General features: G+C 32.3%; 1 protein-coding gene and 3 non-coding genes across 4 annotated transcripts; all 4 read left to right on the top strand.

Moving 5' to 3' along the window:
• The first annotated feature begins 10,366 nt into the window (after positions 1-10,366).
• RpL7A (ribosomal protein L7A) lies at positions 10,367-21,081 on the top strand. Its single transcript, XM_088224217.1, has 7 exons — positions 10,367-10,479; positions 12,185-12,299; positions 13,260-13,409; positions 14,420-14,508; positions 16,273-16,404; positions 18,737-18,859; positions 20,855-21,081. Exons 1-7 carry the CDS (start codon positions 10,465-10,467, stop codon positions 21,035-21,037), a joined length of 807 nt encoding a protein of 268 aa, XP_088080343.1. The 5' UTR covers positions 10,367-10,464; the 3' UTR covers positions 21,038-21,081.
• On the top strand, positions 13,121-13,189 carry LOC148283031 (small nucleolar RNA SNORD36). Its single transcript, XR_015821964.1, has one exon. It is a non-coding gene; the product is annotated as a small nucleolar RNA SNORD36 (small nucleolar RNA).
• LOC148283032 (small nucleolar RNA SNORD36) lies at positions 14,275-14,347 on the top strand. The gene has a single exon (XR_015821965.1). It is a non-coding gene; the product is annotated as a small nucleolar RNA SNORD36 (small nucleolar RNA).
• LOC148283033 (small nucleolar RNA SNORD36) lies at positions 16,134-16,207 on the top strand. Its single transcript, XR_015821966.1, has one exon. It is a non-coding gene; the product is annotated as a small nucleolar RNA SNORD36 (small nucleolar RNA).
• Positions 21,082-21,899: the final 818 nt, after the last annotated feature.

The raw sequence follows: 21,899 nt of genomic DNA on the forward strand, positions 1-21,899 counted from the left end.
TTTTAAGGATTTTTTAAAAGTCCATCAGAAAAAAAATGCATTGTAACGTTTCTTAATTTAGTACCTAATTTTTTTTTAATAACTTCTTTTTACATCTATATAAAAGAAAAGTTTATTTGGATGGAAGTCCAAACATTCAATAAATTGTTTGAAGAAACTTGGTTATAAAAACTTACTGTTCTTTTATATAGTTATGTTATTAATTTAATAACATTGTACATGATAAATTTAACACAAAAATCAAGCCTAAAAACGTCATATTTTATCTTTCTCATGTTATTAAAACATATCGTAATATATTTTAAATATATTATTTGTTTTTAAGAGCAACGTTGATTTTAAAATTTGGATCGATTTTTGTTAAATAGAATAACATTTCAGGCATGTAATTTCTACAAAAAACGTTAGTACAAAATTCTTCGACATAATTATTTTTGATTGTGGAATCAATTAACTGGGGGAAATGGCAGGGAAAATTGCGTGCACATTAATAAATAGAATTTTGCAAATTAAAAATGTTTTTCAAGTATAGCTACTGGAGTGCAAAAGTCACGAATACAACGCAGCCGAGCACAAACTGTTGGATTGGATTAATTAATATCAGATAATAGTATATACATATATTTAAACAGTTTTTCAAATAAGTAAAAATAAACCATTCGAAATAAAAGTTATTTTGAGACAGCTGCAAGTTTATCTTTTACGCCTTATAAAATAATTATGTGACATAAAATTTACGTAAGTGTTTGTAAGTCACTAATAGCTGATTGTATAGGGGAGCTTTTTTAAGTTGCTTAATGATTTAATTCTTTGACTTACAATTTTGGGTGCTATTTTGGAATAAATTTTCAATAGGCCTTAACTCTTGTGTGGCTGTGATGTCACACTAGTCGACATAGGATACTAGACTTGATATATCTGACTTAATTTTTTAAATGATGAACCCGAATTTTTCGTAATCTTCAAATGGACATTTTCACATCAGATTTGGAAAGTAAAATTTGTATAACTATACTGGACGTTAATACAAAAAGTATTTATCCTTGCTACGTGAAGAATGAATGTCCGCTAATGCAGCAATACATCTGTATAAGAGAGAGCACAAAGATAGAACTCATAACAACGAAGACAGAGACGCTGTTCGGTGGCGGGTGTTGTGAAAAACAGATTCAGTCTTCAGTCGGTTGATGACAGTGATGGGAACGCACGCGCGTAATATGAGCAGAGTATTTATGATTAATTTATTTTGCCATAATAGGAATAAATTATGTGTTTATTTGCATACATCATGGAAAAGGAATTATCAAACAGTATCTCTCCATGTTTTTTTTTAAATGTCGGAACTTTAGAATATTCCATCTTTTACTAGTGGTAACACGATGTTACATCACCGCGCGCAAAGGGATTATTTACCACAGTATTTTAAGAGTAAATAATGAAATAGATAAAGCTGTAAAAGACGTAATGTGTTTATTTTGAAATTATCTTTTTTTATGTTCTTAGTGGCAATTTTGATACTAGTTACGTGTAATTGTTTACCTAATAGTAATTTCGAATTGTACGAGATTGACTAATTTAACTGTTCAAACATTTAAAATAATATTTTTCATAACTTGGATTTCTCCAACTAACTTTCCCTAAACCTTATAGAGCTGAACTGCAAACTGAACTTATTTTCTCATAGTGACATATGCCTCCTTACTTAAATGTCACAGAATTATTTTTAATGTTTGCCGTATATTAAATTATGTTTTTATTTAATTTTAGCTCATTCTGACCCTCCATCAATGATTGAAATTATTCGGCTCAGTGTTGCGCATCTAGTGGGCTATAATTTGTATAATGTATCCATCAACCAATTAATACACAGATGTATCACCTAAAATTTGTAACACCATTATTTAGTGTATTATTTTATAATCTATTATTTTATTTGCTTAAGTAATTATGCATCCTCAAAAAATATACAGAAAATTGTTTATTAAAAAAAATAAATTAAAATACTATAAATATATTAGGTGGGTAGATTACGTATACAAATTAACAGTATAATGATAAAGAGTTACAAAAGTACCTATGTATATAATTATAATATTTAATTAATTATGAATTTCGTACCTACATCAAAACATTAATGTGTTATAGATCATTTGAATGTTCCTTTTTTTACTAATTTCTATAATAAAGCATTTTTTGTAATGCTAGCTCAAAAAATCATTTCGTTTAAATTTGGCATTTCTCAAATAAAACTGATTGTTAAAATATTAATTGATTACCTAAATATGTTTCCATAAAATAAATTAGTACCTTTCTAAAGTAATTTATACTTTTTGTGTACAAATGTGGAGCATTGCGTATTTAATAATTCGCAAATACGTTTATGAAAATGTGTTACCAATATTTAAAAATAACGGACGATTTTGAAGCAATTAACGTTTTTAAAAAATTCCCGTATTTTTGGTTGGAATCTTAAATTTACAATGAGTTCAGATCTACGCGAAATTGGTAATAAAAATGTTTTTTTACGCGTGGTAAAAATTAGAGCATTAAATTGAACTGCAAATTTTCTTGAAAATGTATAAAGAAAATATTAAAAAATATTTCAACTAGAACGAACTACTTTAAACGACGTCTATAGTTCATATGAATCAACCAATGATAAGAGAGTTTTAAAAGATTTCCGGTAAGCCAACGGACTAATCGGCAGAAATGACCGAGAAGAAGCCGAAGGCAAATTGAAACGTCACACGCGGAGTAATTTCAGAAGTAGAACATTTTAAAAAATCACAGCGCTGATAACACGATATATATTTTTTTAAATTGGCATAGTTTAGTAGTCTATTAACAAAAAAAAAGCACTGAGCATCCTCATTATTTTTCGGCAACTCTTATTTTGAATTTATTGCTGTTATCATATCTGTTCAAAGAATTTATTTTTTTGCATGTAAAATTTTGTCGCTAACGTTGGTGAATAAAATGATGAGTATTACCCCTATGCAGATAAAAAGATAATTGTTTATCTTTCATCACCATTTACTTTACATGAAAGACTTTGAACTTTTAGCAAACATTTAAAATAGGTAAGGTACTATTTACTCTTGTTTAAAAAAAAAATTATAATGTATCCCTTAAATACACCCTTCAGGGAGCTAAGATTTTGCTTTTTTAAATTGAATTTGTTGTGTAATTCAAGAATTAATGACGTGTAAAATGAACCTTGATTAAAAGGCTTGTTATTTATGAACAGTGTCTAAAATATTTTATTTTCACAATCGATTGAATCTTTTAAGTTTTCATATACAAGACTCAAATGGGCGTTCGAACAGAATACAACAATAATAATGGTATGTTTAATTTGTTTATCGACATAGGCTCTTAAACATTCGAACGAATTGTAATATTACGTACATATGTAGAATTTGTCAAACAATCCACGTGCATTTTGAACTGCAAACGTCTATTGAATCAAATCGTTTTGCCACAATGTCTATATTATGTCCTATTTAGTTGGTTCAAAACACATTTGAAATAATGATTCCCAATTTCCAGCTTTGTGGTGTAATACCTTTGACCTGAACATGGTCCATTATAAAATTAATAACAGATAACCTTGGTCCGTATTATAAAGAGCAGGTTTATTCGATTTGTGAAAATTTCCGTTATAAACTAACGAATTAATGTCAGTATATAAGATGATGTTTTAAGTTACCTTCACAGTTGTACACAACTAAATAAATATTTTTAATTAAGGCCCGTATCTAGGGTAATTTTTTATATTTTTTTAAAAATATATTTGGACCCCTGTATTTAGTAGCCTTACGTGTCATGTACAAGGCTAAGGTACTCGGAAAAAAAAAGTTTTTGTTTATCTTGGAAATGGGATGTTCGATCACTGATTTTGGTTTATTACCTTTATGAGTCCAATCACCATTGTTGCAAAGTTCAAGAACAATGGCGCATGATAACTACTTTTTACTACAGTGTGGATATCTGTTAAGGATATTCCATCTTTCCTGCATTCTGCTTCAAGATTATGGCGTTGCAAACTGAAAAATGGGCACTGAAATAACAGATGTTCTATACTCTGTGAAGAAATATCATCGCATGGACAATAGTCATCATTCCTTAATTTAAACCTATATAGATAACTTCTCATAGCTCCGTGTCCGGTAAAAATTTGGGTCGTTTCGAAAGTACTTTGGTGATGATGACGGAAGTTTGCTGCATCAGCCAGCGTTGGGAAAAACATTTTAGTGATTTTACCTGCAGAAGAAGCGCGGTAATGATCCTCCCAACGCTGCTGCGTATTTTGTTTTATACAGCGTTTAGCAAAGCTAAGGGGAAATTCTGAGAAGAAAGGTGCCGTTCTTTTACAAGTTGCGGCTCTTGCTCGTTCATCCGCTCTCTCATTTCCTACGATACCAGCATGTCCTCTTATCCAGCATAAATCTAGGGTAATTTATTATACAATCATCTTCATCATTTGTCTATTAGCACCGCGTGGCATTTGTACTCCAATTTGTATTTTTTAAATACAGTGAGGCCAAATGATTAGTCTTAAGCTTCAGCTGCCAGTCTAAGGGCTTTAAAATATTGCAGTGTAAAAACATTTTTAAATAAACATTTTATGTCCATTAATTTCACTTTTCCAAGCCTGAACGTGAAAAAAATCCGCGAGTTCCTTGGCCCCGATAACAATGGGAAGTTAACAGAGTTATCTTCGACTGTCTATAAAGACAAACCTATATTTGTGTACGAACATGAGTATATTTGCATGAAGATTTAAAGTATCTTCGTCGGTAACCTATGATTGAACATGTTTTGAAGAAAAAAACTGTATGCAAATTCTGCTTTCCATACAGAAAACTTAATTTTACTTTGTAGATAAAATTGAAGATAAATGTTGACTTCCCATTGTAATTGAGGCCCTGAGTGGAGGGGGCGGGTACCAGAAATATCCCAGCTAAAATGCTATAAATACAACTTTAACAAATATAAAAATGTCATTGTGATTGTCATGGTAGTGTTTATAAAACTGTTCCATAACATTTCGAGTTTTCTATGAAGCTTATATATTTTAAAAATAAAATACTGTTTCGAGAGGATGCCATATGACATCGCGCTGCTTTTGGCGTGACACGTTGAACAGCACTGATCTAGTGTCACGCCACCCGTTAGCTTGGAGGTACACTGGGGAGTTGGACGAGGAATGCACGTAAAATGTAAAGCACGAAATCCGGATATGTGTGGTTATTGCTGGAAAAAAGCGACCAAATAGCAAAAAGCTCGCGTGCAAACTGACCAACCTATCAAATATTACGAAACTGTAGAGCGACGAATTGCTATGTTTGCTGTTTTCACCGAGGAAAGGAAATACAAATGTGAATTATTATTAAAAGAAATCGGCAGATTTAAAAAAAAATTACATTGAGTTGACAACTCGTTGGAAATGGCCCTCAAAATAAAATATTTAAATATTTATTTGTTTCACCAAAAAAAAAAACATATTCTTAACATTATGGGGTGGGATTCTGTAAAAAATGAAATCTTTATGATAATTTACAAAAAAGTTCTTTAAAAAAAAATGCCATTCTCGATATCCCCTAGTTAGGCTCGGAAATGTTAACAATAATTTTACAAAGACGTGGTTAAAACTAATTATATTTTTGTCGAATTTAAACCGTTTTTATCGATGTATTACCAAAAAATTTACTGTAAAGAATATGTAAAAAAATCTGTGCTGGCAGTTTCGTTATAAATAATATGTGCCGGCAACTTCCATCAGGGAGAGGAACGAAAAGAAGAAGAATATCATATCGATGAATTGCTCATTGTTTCTTTACATAATGGACTAAAGTTATATTAAGTAAAATTAATTTATCAATTGCTTATTATCCTGTACATATATTTGCACAAATTCCAAAGAATTGATTTTTAAATGGATGACTTTGATACCCTAATTAAATTATTGTATTTTAAAGTAATTTTAACTCACTAGGTTACCATATAAATAATTAAATATGAATTGTATTAATTACTGTAAACTGCTGTAACCAAGTAAATAGCTTTTATAAACATTATCAATTTAACTTTCAATTTAATAGTTGAATATCGCCATCATTATGCACTCACTGTATAAATATGCATTGAATTAAGTATAAAATAACAAAAAATATTTTTTTTAAATGTCGTATCTTTTTTGTGGCAGGAAATTTCAAGACTGCTACTTTTTGTCCTTTATTCGTATTTTTAAATATACTTTAGAATAATACAAACTATGTTTATATTATTTATGTATTAAGTATTAATATGTTAAATAATTTGTTGGATTTCTGGTCACAATAATTTTTATGTCCCAATTTTGTTTGATACTAAATCTCATACTTTTAACGTAAAAATCAATGAGATTATTTAATAAATCAATAAACAAAAAACACAAAACGAAATAACGCAACAGAAATAAAAACGAATGAGAAAAAAGGTTTGAATTAAATAATTGTTGCTTTTTCGTCAAAATAGGCAGAATTATTAATTATATTTTACTTATTTCATTCAACCAACTTTGTACTTTTTGACAAAAATGCAGCAATAAGATATTTTCACGATTTTTCAAAAAAATGTTTTTAGATAAGCCAAAAATTATGCTGACGACAGTATTATTAATTTTTCCGTGCGACGTCGAATAGATTTTCTGCAGTTGTAAAATATGAATATTTTGAATTACACGAAAACAAGACGTTTCGCGCCCTATGGCACAAACGGTACGTATTATGTTACCACGTCATACTTGTACGCAATGTTTATTAGATGCACACTCGAATGGATTGATGTGTGATGTCAAAATGACGTGACGCCAACTGCGAGCCGTTTTGTATATGCTCGGTTTTAAACCCAAAAGTTATAAATGAAAACCAGTTTTTCATACATTAATGGTAAAGTTATATCATAAGAATTCGCTCTACATATCAAATATATTTTCCACGTGATTCCCAATTTGTGAAAGTACCTTATTTTTTATTTTGAATCTTTATTTAAATTAAATTTTTTTGGGGCATCTAGCCCTGGGTCGATGGATACCAAAAAAATGGTAAATGTGAAATCAGATGATATAAATTCTTAAAATAAATTATTCTGTCTATATTTGTTAAAAAATATTACGGAAAAAACTGTAAAAAGAGGCTTAAAAGCTTCTAAAGTAAAATCAGTTCGTAAATTTGTGAAGCAGGTTATTTTTTAAAGAGCAAATTTACTGAAAAAATATTTTTATATCAGTAGTAGAATATTGTACCTTTCTGAGGACGTTTTTAACATTTGTATGTTTTTCTCTGAAAAAATTGTAAAGGAATGCTAATTTACTTAAATTCGCCAATTAGATTATTTACCTAAGGTCATAACTCATGTATAATAATACTTAATTAGAACTACGATTTAAATAATATTATTTGTAAGTATTGTGTCAATTTGATTATTTAATAAATTTTGTGATTCCTGCTTAGTAAAAAATAGTGCATTGAAGCTAAAAATAAAGTATATAAATATCTTGGTTCTGCGTATTTTTTTAAGCCTAAACTCCATATTCATTCCCTTACCAGTCATACACGAGCACATAAAATAAAATAAAATAAAATAGAAAAACACAACCGCACCCAGCGGTGCATATGACATTGTATTTGTGAACCAAATGCAGCGTAGTTTGATCATCTCTTATACAAAGGTAAGGTACTTGCCCACAGATAAAGTAGACAGAAAACATGAAATATTTGGGAGCAGTCATTGACCAACACCTTCGCTGGAAATCTCATTTAGACACAACAACAGATAGATTAAAAAAACGAATATATGTATTCTACAACATAAAAAATGTATATATTATTTTTATGAAGGAATATGGATGTTCAAACATGTTACACAGTTTGTAAAGTGGCCACTTAAACCAGCCAAGGACAGGTCATAAGCCCTGTAAATGCCTAGACTTCCATTTTCCCTTCTCTTAAATGTTCTCCATCCCTGTTGTTTATTTGTTAATCTTAATGACTCCCTAGGGGGTGAAATCCAGTCTTTGAATTACAAACATTAGGACAGACTCAAAATGTTGTAATAACCAGATATTCCTCGAACACGAATTACTACGTAGGGTAGACTGGGTACGGTTGTGCCAGGGTACGATTGTGACAGTCGTCGTATTGGCGAAACTATAAGGAATAGCGGGAAGGGTGCAAGGGGAGTGAAGAACGGCGTGTCCGACTGAACGTTTTCCGCAATATTGCGTCAGCCATCGCGCGACACTAACGTCTGCATAGGCCTACGTGACTTTTTTGCAGTAAAAAGTAAGTATTTTTATTCGATTTCTCTTAATAGTTGTTGTTATATGTGTACAGGTGATAGAGTAATGAGTATTTTTTTCTTGTTTTAAGTTTAACATTAATAGTAAAATAGCAGTAGTTACTTTGTATGTAAAGTATTTTGTATTGTCATGGCGGTTGTTATTTTGCGAAGGAGTGCACCCCTGGGGCGTAGTCGGTTGCGACATTTAGTTTTTTTTTTCTAATTTGCTCCTATGAGTTGACCATTGTATTTAGGGAAAAAAAAAATTTAGTATTTATACGCACACTTTACTATATAAAACTCTTTCCTTTCAGCTAATTGGCATTCGAAAAAAAATATGGGCAATCAAATGAAAATTGTCACAACCGTACCAAAAAGAAACAGAACTTTGGCTAAGAGGCAATTCTCTGTGGTAGGTACAAGGATCTTTAATTTACTGGATCAGGTGACAAAGGAGTCAGTCATTTTTAAAATTTCTATCTGGTTTTAGTCATTGGTTTTCTCGAACGGGAATGGATTACTACTACAGAATGTGAAATAACTGGCGAATGATCAATATGTACGTCTAAATATTAAATGTAACAGGTTATATAATATTTCGTATATTTATGATATGTACAAACTTTATACACAATATAATATGAATATGTATATGCCAATATACATGTGTGTTTGTATGTTTATGAATGCATTACAAGTGCCCTGGCTCATCACTGATTTTCTTGCGAATAAGGGTAAGCATGGGTCGTTCCTGATTGTGAAGTTATAAACTGTATGTCTGTCTAGGGATTTATTTACTTTAAGTCATACATAAAAAGTATTTAAAAAAAACGATTTTCTAACATAAAAAGACCAATAAATTTTTCATAAATTATGCAAAAGATGTGAACATTAAATGGGACAAAAAATAAATAAATAAGAAACTCAAGTGAGAAAATAATAATTGTTATCATTTACGTTTTCCATGCAGGTCATCATTGGTAATAAATAAAAATACCGTATTCACACTCTGAGCCGTTCATGCACATACACAAACATATACATTACATGCGGCACATATATTTATACATGGCATAAACCATAGATGTACATTCAGAAACTATCCCAAATAATCAACTCCACGAAGAAATTTTCTGTATAAATGCATTTATTGCATGTTGCAACGTGTAGTTAAAAATGTCTACATCAATACTGAGTCCATTATAATTTTTACAGGTACGTCTAATGAATTAATCCGAGGTACAATTGTTTTACAAGTTGGTATATAAAAAAAGGAATCTTATCTGGTATAGCGAAGAGGACAACGGAAAGCAATATTTGGTAAAAGGTACGGCGAATAAACCATATTATTTAGAATTTTGAAAAGGAAAATTGAATCACATGTAACACGTATGTACAACGTTATTAAAAAATAAAAAAATAATAAATGAAAAACAAACGTACAATGTTATTAATAAATAATTAAATTAAATCAGTCTTACGCTTAAAATGAAATCAGTCTAAGCATTAAGTCTGGGAACAATAAAATATTGCAGTTCACGTTATCAAGTTGGAATAAAAATTACTACGTATTATTTAAAAGTTTCATGCTGAAAAAAAGGTAGGTAGACATAATTTGTCTTATTCTTTATGTGAAACTTAGACCAATTGATAATTGGTCAATAATAGAATTAAATAACTATCAGTTGACATTGTATTTTCAAAATAAAGAATTCTGAAATTAAATTGTTTATAACTGGTTCTTGTTGTTTTATACTTTTTCTTTGTAATTCGTCAAGAACGTGTATTTGTTTTTGGCCATTACATGCCTTGGCTAAGGCATAAAAAAATAATTTGATATTATTTTTTTTATACGTTTGCACTGCCATCTAGTGGAATATTTGAAATTCAAACTATAAAATTACAGGAAACTGTAATACCAAAAGATATTTTATTTATTTTAGCTACTCACCGCTTTAGCGCTTGCAAAGTACCACGTGACCTTAATTTGAACCAATAGCGTGCTCGAGTTCACCCGTCGCCGGAAACGTCATCGAAGTTTCTTTTTACATCGGCCATTATCGCCGACTGGTTTATGTCCGTTTGCCGGCCACGAATCTCTTCGTGGATTTATAATCTGTTCATTTAATACCATTCAAGATGGTACAAAAGAAGGTGAGTGAGTGTTTTTATCCTCGATGATATATATTTTCGAGTCTTCGAATCTTTAAAGTGCTTAAATTTGTGTTGTGTTTTCGGACATCTGAAGTGCCAAACTGCACATGCCTTTCGTATTATTGTGATTGTTTTAATTATTTTGTATAAAAATGTGTCAGATTCGCTTCGGTACAATCCTTATAGTGTCTTAATTTGTGTTGCCTTAGTATTATTAAGGGATTTATTTTGTATTGTGTTTAAAATGTTGGACGTGCATAACCTACAAAGTTTCAGATTTTATTTTACCATTGAATTATTCATATATTTTATCCTTTAAACATTAGCACGCATTTAGGTCGTCAGTTTTTATAATACTGTAACAATGTGTATTTTGATCGTATCATTTTATGTAGTTGACAACAAATGCACCGATTTTTTTAAGAAACGTCACATTTAATTTGTCTTCAAGCTTTAACATTTTGTAAGGGCTAGAAAAAAAATGTCTTGGTTTTTGGGACATGGTTCCGAATACTTTCCGCATTATTTTTATTTTAGTAAAAGTTTAGTAAATAATTTTTTCATTGCCTTTTCTTGGCAATGCATCTTATCCTGTGGATACATGTGACTGAATTTTTTCTCATTAACTAATAAAACACGAGTAAATCAGCATTCAATTAAAACTGCTTTTCCATATTTTTCATTCTCACTAATAATGCAGTTGAGAATAAATTTTAATTAAAACAAAAAAATGTTAGGGACGAAGCATTTTCAACTATATCCAATGTATTCGTTTTGCCATGATAAAGGTTAATATATTTTTTGGGGTTATGGACGCACAAAACAGCAGTTGGTTCAATGTTTAATATCTCATTTTGATAGATTTAAAGAAATTTTGTTCAAGAAGATTCTTATTTCGTTCTTGGTTTAAACAAACCATCATGCCGTTTGTAGGGGTAGGTGAAGAGAATTTAATGCCATGCAGACCTCGCTCCATTCTCCTCTTCATTCATACGCCGATTATTCCAAATTTCGACATGTCCATATTAAAATATTAGTTGCATTTGTTGACACGTCTTTCTCAGTCTTCCTCGATCTCGTAATTATTTTTAGCCATGTTTTCGCTGTTCATTCTCTCTACATGCCTGAACCATCGCCAAACTCCTTTCTGGAATTGGTAGATAATGCTTATCTCAACCTTATATAATGTACCGATCTCGACATTTAAGCACCTATCATACATAGGTTAGCACACATTCATCTGGTTGATTGCATTTTGACAGCACTTCATTTTCGCCATGTATATTTATTTTACCATTTGAGTCTCGAGACAATTGATAGGTTTGATAAATAAAAATATTGATTGTGAAAATATTAAATAAAAAAAGGTTATTGATGAAAACTCTCGTATAGCAATTATATTAGAGAATTCAATACAGTAGAACTCTAATTGTCTGTACTCTGACTATCCGAATCACTGATAGTCAGTCAGAATCACTTTCAAATTTTCAAAAAAAAAGTATGGAAACGTCAGTACGTTTGCAGTCAATTCCAAAAAACTACTTCGCTGCCTGAAAACGGATGAGTCAGACAGCTCACTTTGACCGAGATGTTCAGCAAGCAATGACTTTCATTTACAGTTCTTTTGTGTTCTAGATCCTCCTGATATTTTAAATTTCGTGTTCACAATCACAATTTTTATTGTTATGTTTCTTTATTTATTTAGCCCAAGAAGAAGTCCGGAAAGAAGGTGGCAGCCGCCCCCCTGGTGGTCAAGAAAGTTGAACCCAAAAAGGTGGTCAACCCACTCTTCGAAAAGAGGACACGTAACTTTGGAATTGGTAAGAATTTATGTACAATTTAATTGGTTAGGCGTCGATTTTTTAAATGTCCGTTGGACTGCCCAACAACCCAGTAAAGGTGAAATATTCCAAGGCCTTGTTAATATAGGCGGCCTCCGTGGTGTAGTGGTCAAGACGCTTGACTCACACACGGAAGGTTCCGGGTTCGATTGCCGGTGAGAACACAAAAATTAAATGTGATTTTTCTCAAGCCTGGGTGTTCTGTGATGTAATTCAATACTGTAATTGGGCTTCCTGGCCTGTTGTGGTGCAAAAAAAATACAAAAAATACAAATACAAAAAATATGATGGACCTGTCTTGCTATCATCAATGTTGCATTAAAAGTCCTTCAGGCTACTGTTGAGTCTTGGCAAATAGAAGAATACAGTTCTGTTGTGTGTAAAAGAACCAGAATCCTTGACAGGGATTTTGGTTTGATGGCTACTTCAGTTAAAAATCCCAATTTTAGGATTTTAAAATTAGTACATTCCAAATGGTTCACAGTTAGTGTGATGTCTTCCGTTACCCCGCTAAGTGAGCTTCTAATTAACATTATGTGCAACTCGAGCATAGTATAGCACGGGTAATGTATTTCGCTACTGTCGCATAGGGTGTGAAATGTCTCACTTTTAGATTATTTTTAATTTGTAGAAAATTTTACTGTATAACTATACAATTGAAATATTTGTTGCATTTTTTCAAAATTGATTTTTAGTTTCCTTAAAAAAAAGTGAAGTAACATCCAATTTAAAGAAAATGCAAAAATGATTAAACATTTTAAACTGTTTTTTTAACGAGTATCATAACATAAGTCAAGTATTCACTATGATGAACCATGTTCCTGAAATTAATGATGTTTCAACATTGAGCTTTTTAACACTGAAGTGACCAACATTCTTCGCAACTAATTGATCACCGAGTTTCGTTATGGTTTTCTCACCCCGGTTTACCTTCCTCAGGCCAAGATGTGCAGCCCAAGAGAGACCTCTCCCGCTTCGTGCGCTGGCCCAAGTACGTGCGCATCCAGCGACAGAAGGCCGTGCTGAAGAGGAGACTGAAAGTTCCTCCCCCGATACATCAGTTCCAATCCACTCTTGATAAGCAAACTGGTATGTGAACAATATTTTCAGTATGTCTGAACGCTTTTAGACCAGCACTGGATTTTATCCCCTACAAAGAAAACCTTTGAGAAGGAATCTGGAAATCTAGGTAATTACAGGGCTTAACCTATGATTGGCTGTTTTATGTTTCTGATGTTTGTTATCTTGATCATTTAAATGAATTCTCGGCATGTAAAACCAAGTAAATATTTTTTAATGAAACTCATACGGCTTAGTATTACTTTTGTAAAGCAAGTGTCCAATAAGTGAAAACGGCAGATTATAGTGCAGGCAGATTTAAATTCATTGCCGTGTTGAAAGACTACAATTTGTAACAATATTTTTGTACAAAACATGCCGACTACAACACTCGTTACCCCGAACATTGTAATTTACGATAAAATAAAGTGAAATTCTTTATTGACGGCTGAGCTGCATTTACTACTGTGGTCCGTTCGGAAACCCGCAGGGTCATAGGAGAACACTTCGTGGGCTGCCAGTTGCTGATCGCTGTTATAGTACATGCGTACAATATAGGTTAAATTTAAAACAGGTAATTTGTAAAGATAGTTTTTATTGAGGAATTCGTACTTGTATCTAACAGTGTAATAAATTGAAAGTGTTTATAAAATTACATACAATTAGAAACTGTGTTTATTAATTATTGAACCCAATCAAGAGTAGCAAGGTTTACAGCTTTGCGCTCGAATCTTTAGGCAGCCGGCAGTCTACTGAATTTGCCATACAAATAGCGGATTATTGAGACGGACACTGTATTGCTTCGTTTTTATTTCGGGTCACTCTATAACAATAAATATTCTGCCTGGTATCAGAAGAGGACTCATCAAGGCGTAGTGTTTCCTATATTATCTTCTCTAAATGATGAAAACTAAATCTGAAACATTCCATGTTGTATATTAACAACGAGCTTTTTAACACTGATTTCCTTTGTTAAATTCTCCACTAGAGACATGAATTTTTAATTTTCTCTTTAAAATTTGTAATTGTTTTTATTTCAGCCAAGGGTCTATTCAAACTCCTGAGCAAATACCGGCCTGAAAGTGAAATCCAAAAGAAACAGCGCTTGAAGGCAAAGGCTGAAGCCAAGGTAACTAGTTAATTACTTAGAAATGCATTTCTGAATTAATGTTCAATATCTTTCTTTCCTCTTCTTTAAAAAAAAACTTTTTAGCTTCCATGGAAAAATAAATGAACCCTTTTAACTAAATACTTTATGTCAACATTGATCTTACATTTTCCATGCGACAAATAATGTTTATAGGGAATACAAATAGGTATTTAGTTTAATTTTGCTCTTGTTTATAGTTTTCGCCATTAACTGGGTTTCATCGTGACATGAAAGGGGAATTAAGATAAATAAGTATGTAATTATATAATAATTAAAATGCAGTTCCACCTCAAAATATCTTTTTTTTATATGATGCAGTAAGCAGTTAGCAAAACTGCATTCCTGATCTGCCCAGACATAGACTAAATAATTTATTGATGTTTTAATTAAGGTAAAATCTTGTGTAAACATGCTTACACCTTTTTGATAAAACCAATCAATGTTTCAATGACATCAAGTCTCCAAATGAGAATGTTCATTGGTTTTTGAATTTTTGTTTACTGACTTTCAAACTAAGCCAAAAAAATTTAAAAAAATGTTTTTATCTGTCTCATCATCGCTGTGATTTTTTTTTAAAGTTTTGATATTTTGAAATTGCTCTGCCCGTGACGTCACAAGTTAGTTATTGTCGGTGAGTTGTGCTGACATTTAAAAGTAGAACCTCATACTGTCAAAATAAACGAAACGTTGAAGAAAATGGCTACCCAGAAACATTTTTAACACATAACGCTGTAATTTGGCGGCCTCCGTAGTGTAGTGGTCATGACGCTTGACTCACAGGCGGAAGGTTCCGGGTTATCCCAGTGAGAACACAAATTAAATGTGATTTTTCTCAAGCCTGGGTGTTCTGTGATGTAATTCACCACTGTAATTGGGCCCCCTGGCCTGTTGTGGTGCAAAAATAAAATAATTGATTGGTTGGTTTACAAGAACTTGTGACTTAGTCCAGTGTAGTTCGTTTTTGTAAAAACCATTTTTATGATTTTTTTTGTACATTTTCAAAAAACTTCACTGTACAAGTAAATGCTCCTAATTTTTACCGCTTGTAAGAAAACATTTTTTATAACCAATTTCCCGTAACACTAAACCTCCTCACTAAGATTATGGTCTACTGTAAAACCCATTTTTTTCTATGAAGGGTTAATTTATTTTAAGACATTCAGAAGTTTTATGGTAATCTGATAAACTTAAATTGAATTTATTTAATCATTATCATTATTATTTCCCTTTCCACACCAAGTGGTGCATAGGACACTGCATTGATGCACCAAATACAGTGTATTTGGATTAACTGTTACACGAAGATAAGGTGATTAATCTTACGCTTCTGGTGGAATATTGCAGTGAACCTTCAGAATAAATATTTCACATTGACTGCCAGGAATCGGACCTGGAACTTAAAGCATAGTTGGCAGACATATCTCCACTCAATTTTATTTTACTGGATTTTTACCTGAAAGTAACCATCACATCAAAAATGCTAGTCGAAGGTTCTCGTTCTATTTCACATGCAGAAGTAATGTTCTTTATCTATCAGTTAATACAAATTAGATTTATTTACTATTCACAATCTCTGTTTCAATTAACCTATCGACTACTTCGTTTCTCAAGTGATGATACAAAGCTTATGACAATAACATGATTGTAATACCTTACGAGCTTTTTAACACTGATACAAAATATGTACACCAACCTATTATGTGTAAATAGACCGTACGTAATTAAAATGTATATTTTTCCCAGGTTGCTGGCAAGGATGCGCCACCTTCCAAGCGACCAAACACAATCAGGGCTGGCACCAACACCGTCACAAGGTTGGTGGAGAAGAAGAAGGCACAGTTGGTTATCATCGCTCACGATGTCGACCCTATTGAGGTAAGATACCATTACTGATTTATTTAGAAACCCGGATTACAAAAAAGCTGCCTTTAAGAAATGTGTATTGCAAAATAACAGCCAAAGAGACCTTACCACAGTGAGAGTGGGAAGCACCTTAAAAACTAATATTTTTCTTAAATAATGAAGCATATTTTGTAAAAATACTTTCGGTTACTATTTATACAGCGCCATTTTGATCAAAACCACCACAAATATTTTTTTCAAATTAATTTCCGATTATTATCAACTTTTCTGCCATATCAATATTTTCTACAATTCAAAAAATAAATTCTGATTTTCCACAATTTTACATGTTATTCGTATTGTCTATTTTCCCTTTTAAATTTTTACCTTATTCAATATAAGAAGTAAGCCTCAAAATGAAACAATAGGCAGATATAAATTATGTTTAGCGATGATGTATGAATTTCTTCGACTGAGTTCAGGATGTATCCAAGATAAGAATGCGTATCCTGGATTGCCTGAATCACTGATGTCGTTTTGACAACTGAGCTAAACAATATCTTATTGATTTTTATTGTTACAAGTTTAATATTATATATTATTTCCAATGTCACTAGCTAATTTATTTGGCATTTTATCTTATTTTTAATACACTGTGACGGCCTAGAAGTCTGACAGCTTTTATATAGAAGAAAACACCTCGATTTAAGAAAAATCAGTTCCAATTAATGTCAATGAAACACACAACCTTTGGTGTGTAAGGCAAATGACTAACTATTCTTAGGTCTCGATAACAATTCTATTCAAATTATGGGTCCAATGAAATAATCTTAATATTCCATTAGATGTGCTCAGTGACACTCCGATATTAATTTCTGTGCCTTGGAAGGATAAACCACGTGAGTCACATTGAACAAAATGTTCAGGAAACAAGATTTTGTGATTGTGCGATTTCCAAAACATCCTAACTTTTGAACCTAATTAGATAATTTTAATCTTTAAAGAACCAAAATATCCTAACGTTTGAACCAAATGAGATAATTTCAATCAATTCAAAAATATTTTATTTTAAAAAAAAAAAGAAATATTTGCGTTCTTATGATTTACCCAAATATTTCATTTTGAGGGCCATTTTCAACGAGTTGTGAATAACTCACTATTAGAAAATGGGAATCAAGTTGGGGTAGAGTAGGATTCGAACCACGGACCTTTGGTCCGTGAGTCCGAGACACTAGCCACAGGACCACAACCCGATTCATTTTGATAATTTGTAAATGCGTATTAAATGAGCATATCTGGGACTACTGATGTTTTTTTGCATTAAATCAAAGTGGACTTTGGTATTTACATATAAAATAGTTTATTGCGATAATTTCTTCATAAATGGTAAAAAGTGGACTCTTATCCTCTTAAGATACAGATTTGTATTTTGGCATTTTGTATGTCTTTTTAACCCTTTAAAGGAAACCTCAAACAAAGTGGTACCAGAATTGAGGTTTTTAGTTTCTACATTTTTGTACTAATAATAAGCAATTTGTTTATTTATTATCTTAAAAAAGAACATATTTAATTTGTTTTGGAAGAAGTAAATCTGAACAAAATTTGCATCATATAAAGGGTCAAACAGTTGTGACAATTAAAAGGTTCTGAATTAATTTCAGCCAGTTCATCCAAATTATGAACAATGATTCACTGCCGAAACTGATAGTTTCATCGTCAACCGAATAGATAATGTCACTAAGATTCGGCAGAAAATCATCATCACTTATCGCAAAATCTGATTCTAGTCCCTATTCAGAGTAGCCAATTATAACAAATAAATTTAGTAAAAAAATTAACTGCTAATAAACATTTAGCGTGCATTAAATGTTGCAGTTCAAAAAAATAAATACTAAAATTTCCCCACAACTAAATAAAAATCTGTATCATGAAATCATTTTTAAGTTTTTATATTTTTAAAACGGTTTTACAAAACAGCGCAAACACAATTTGGTCCTGAAAAGCAAGATAGGCGCTTGAGTTATGATAGCGTCACGCGACATTGATAGCAGTCGAAAAAATATCATTCTCTTTATCATTTTACTAATAAAAGAAATCAAGATTTTACAGACAGATGTCAATAGTATGTAAATTTAGCCCCTTTTAAAACCAAAAATGATTCCAATTTGAATATCCACGCCTGATAAATTTAGGTTTGAATATTAGGTGCTTACATATTTATGCTGTGAGCACTGCACTTGGTTGTGGTCATAGGTGCTCAGACACTCTGAATTCGGCTTGATAAAAAAAAAAAAAACATTGAATTAAATTGAAAGATATTATCAAATTAAATGGTATACAATACAGATTGATCTTTTTATTCCAGCTTGTACTGTTCCTCCCTGCCCTCTGCAGAAAGATGGGAGTTCCATACTGCATCATCAAGGGAAAGGCTCGTCTCGGAGCTCTCATCAGGAGGAAAAACTGCAGCGCCATCTGCCTGACCAATGTGAGTGTCACACCATTGTCCTATCATTACTGGTCTATCATTACTAATTTAGCGCAGAATCTGGCGTGTGAAATGATGTTGTATATTTGCTATCCTATAATGTTATGCGGAAAGCTCTTCTACCACCAATAGAAACCTTACTGATCATTCGCCAGTATTCTATTTGTCATTCAAATAATACAAACCATTAAATTCTTCTTCCTACCCTTTATTATTCTTAACTAACATTGCACGGGCAATAGAGGACGTCTAATGATTAAAAATAAAGAAATATTGTACTACCAAAATATCTAACGCATTTCCGGACAATATTTTCTCATTACACTATACATATCGTGGATATACTGGCAAAAAGCTTTAACTCTCAAATCCCTGTTTTCAGAAATTGATTTCTGAAATGCTCGAGCATTTAAGTGTTGTTCCAATTTTACTCTTTTATATCTTAAGTATAAATATAGTGAAATGTTATGTGCTTATTTAAGAACATGTTTTTAATTTTTCATTTCTTAATTTTAAATGTCAAGTAAATATTAAGTTATTTAAAGCTTTTAGCCTGAATAAAATACCCGGTATACGACTCAACCTTAAATTTATTTTTAAAACTACAGATATATGAAATGGACTTAGTGTATTTTGCCAGTTTTTAGAACGTTAAAAACTTTACAAAACTGCATCATAAAGTCAAATCCGCATATTTTTCAGTTAACGTTTTTTGCCTGTATACCCACAATATATTTAACTGCAGTCATATGAAGAAAGGTCATAATGACATCAGAGGAAATTGGCATTTTGTCAAATGTGAAGATTTGATATTTCCATAGCTGTTTGGACAAAGATAAGGGAATATGAGGGATTGGGAATATGTTCAGTGAAATTGCGCACTTTATCAAAAGTTATTTTTATTAAAAAAACTGATGTGGACTTCGTCACATAGATACGAGGGCGGTTCGATAAGAACCAGTCATTGTCACGTAGACTATAGCTGCCTTTTTAATACCATGTGTTTTGAACTGATGGCTATATACTGCTCTCATAAACAAAAAGACAGCTATTTGCAAGTCACATTTTGACATATGACACTTTTCAATATTTATCAACTTATAAATAAAGTAAATAATCATAAATGTCATATCTACACTGTGCTCTTGCTTATAAATCTCTAGATTATTATTTATTACGAGTATATATATGACCAGAGGCGGTTCCTTAGTATGTGCATAAGTGAAGTGCACTGCCAAGTAAAAATATGTGCAAATAAATGAGTAATTTTATTGATAGTAAAAATATGTTATAGGTAGCTACAAAAAAACAGGTATTCGTTGCAATATTATACTCATAAACATTATAATATTAAATACTAGCGCCAAAAGATCTAGCGAGATCGACTCTAGCGAACGATTTTCTCATCTTGTCTACGCATGCGCAATCGTCCCTGTGTATGTTCTGTTTTGCACAATTCTTTACCCTGAATTTGTAATTTCTCCTAAAATCGTCATTTGAGCGAGATAGACAACGCTTCATACCGGTGAATCGTGCGTTAGAGAGAGAAGATAATATACATACTCCGGGCATTGCCAACGCATGCGCATATTTGAAGTTTAAAGTGCGTTTGCAATGTCACTTTGAACATGCGTAATGACATGATGTTAGTACGAATTTAGTTGATTTAGTATCCTCTAACGTGCGTATAGTGTTAGGCGAATTTAACATTCCTGGTTTCCTATGTGCGGGCTGCCATCTGTTGCCTGTTTATCATGTCATATTGTTATAATATTATTGAACTCAATATACAAGTTGACAAAATGTAAAGAAATCCACTGCCAATGATTTCGGTCAGGAGCCGCCAGTGTATATGACCTAAGCCAATCACAACAGTTACACGAAGAAACATATATCTTGTTTTCATAAATATTTTTAAAATAATAGTTTTGAAAATCTTTTTGTCGCATAATTTGTAATATAAAACATAGCATTATCATTCAATTCTCTTTCCAGGTTGAGTCGGGAGACCGAGCAGCCTTCGCCAAGCTGGTGGAGGCCATCAAGAACAACTTCAACGAGCGCTTCGAGGAGCTCCGCCGTCACTGGGGAGGTGGTCTACTGGGCTCCAAGTCCATGGCTCGCATCACCAAGTTAGAAAAGGCCAAGGCCAGTGAACTGCTGCAGAAACACGGATAGACTAACATGGACTTTATGGTTAAAATAAAAACAGAAAAATCTTACCGCTGTGTTGTTATTTTTTGTTCACCTGTTTTCTAATCATCATCAAACCCTTATCTGCGCTGCATTCATCATCGTTCCTTTTCCATTGGTCCACAGCATATCTTGATCATTGTTGTTACATGAAGGTAAGGTGATCAGTCTTACGCTTATGGTACCAGTCTAGGGACTATGAAATCCTCTAGTCTAAAATCACCCTTTTAAATAATATTTCATATCAACCATGTCGGGAATCGAACCCGAGACCTCTTGCATGGTAGGCAAATGCGCTGACCATTACACCGCGAGGCATCCCTTTCCCTTGGCAACTGGCGGAACCACTAAGCTTATGATAATGATCTCACCAGCAGTGAATACATTGGTAAAACATCCTAAAAGCCTACATTTTTTTAAAAGATACTTTCACAATTGCAAGTTTGCGCTCTTTTGATTTTTAATTGTTGAAAGGCAAACTCGCGCTTGTATAAAAGCAGTTGCAAAGGGATGCCAGATGTGGTGTATTTTGATCACCGGTTTACATGAAGGTAAGTTGATCAGACTTATGCTTCATTATTTAAAAGCATTCACAATTACAAGAGAATTCTGGTGCCGACCCTGCTGAAGGGCCTGAAGTGATGTATGGGAAAAAACTATGATTAAAATCGACTTACTGCTGTCAAAATGTGATCTCTCAGGTGGGTAAAACTTTGTTTGGTAGGCGATCGATACAAATGGAATCTGTGCTTTATGGTCGGCCTATGGATATGAGCATTACCGACAAATCAATAAAGGAGTACCGCAACAGTTTCGACATGTAGAGCGAAAGAACAGCTAATAGGAT

The sequence above is a fragment of the Micrasema longulum genome, unplaced genomic scaffold (assembly GCF_059751315.1).
Source record: "Micrasema longulum isolate JH-2025_06_02 unplaced genomic scaffold, ASM5975131v1 h1tg000271l, whole genome shotgun sequence".
In the NCBI taxonomy this organism is placed as follows: Eukaryota; Metazoa; Arthropoda; class Insecta; order Trichoptera; family Brachycentridae; genus Micrasema; species Micrasema longulum.

Coding starts and splice junctions, on each gene's coding strand:
- RpL7A (XM_088224217.1), top strand. Junction 12,300..13,259: donor GACACGTAACTTTGGAATTG/GTAAGAATTTAT, acceptor TACCTTCCTCAG/GCCAAGATGTGCAGCCCAAG. Junction 16,405..18,736: donor ACGATGTCGACCCTATTGAG/GTAAGATACCAT, acceptor TTTTTATTCCAG/CTTGTACTGTTCCTCCCTGC.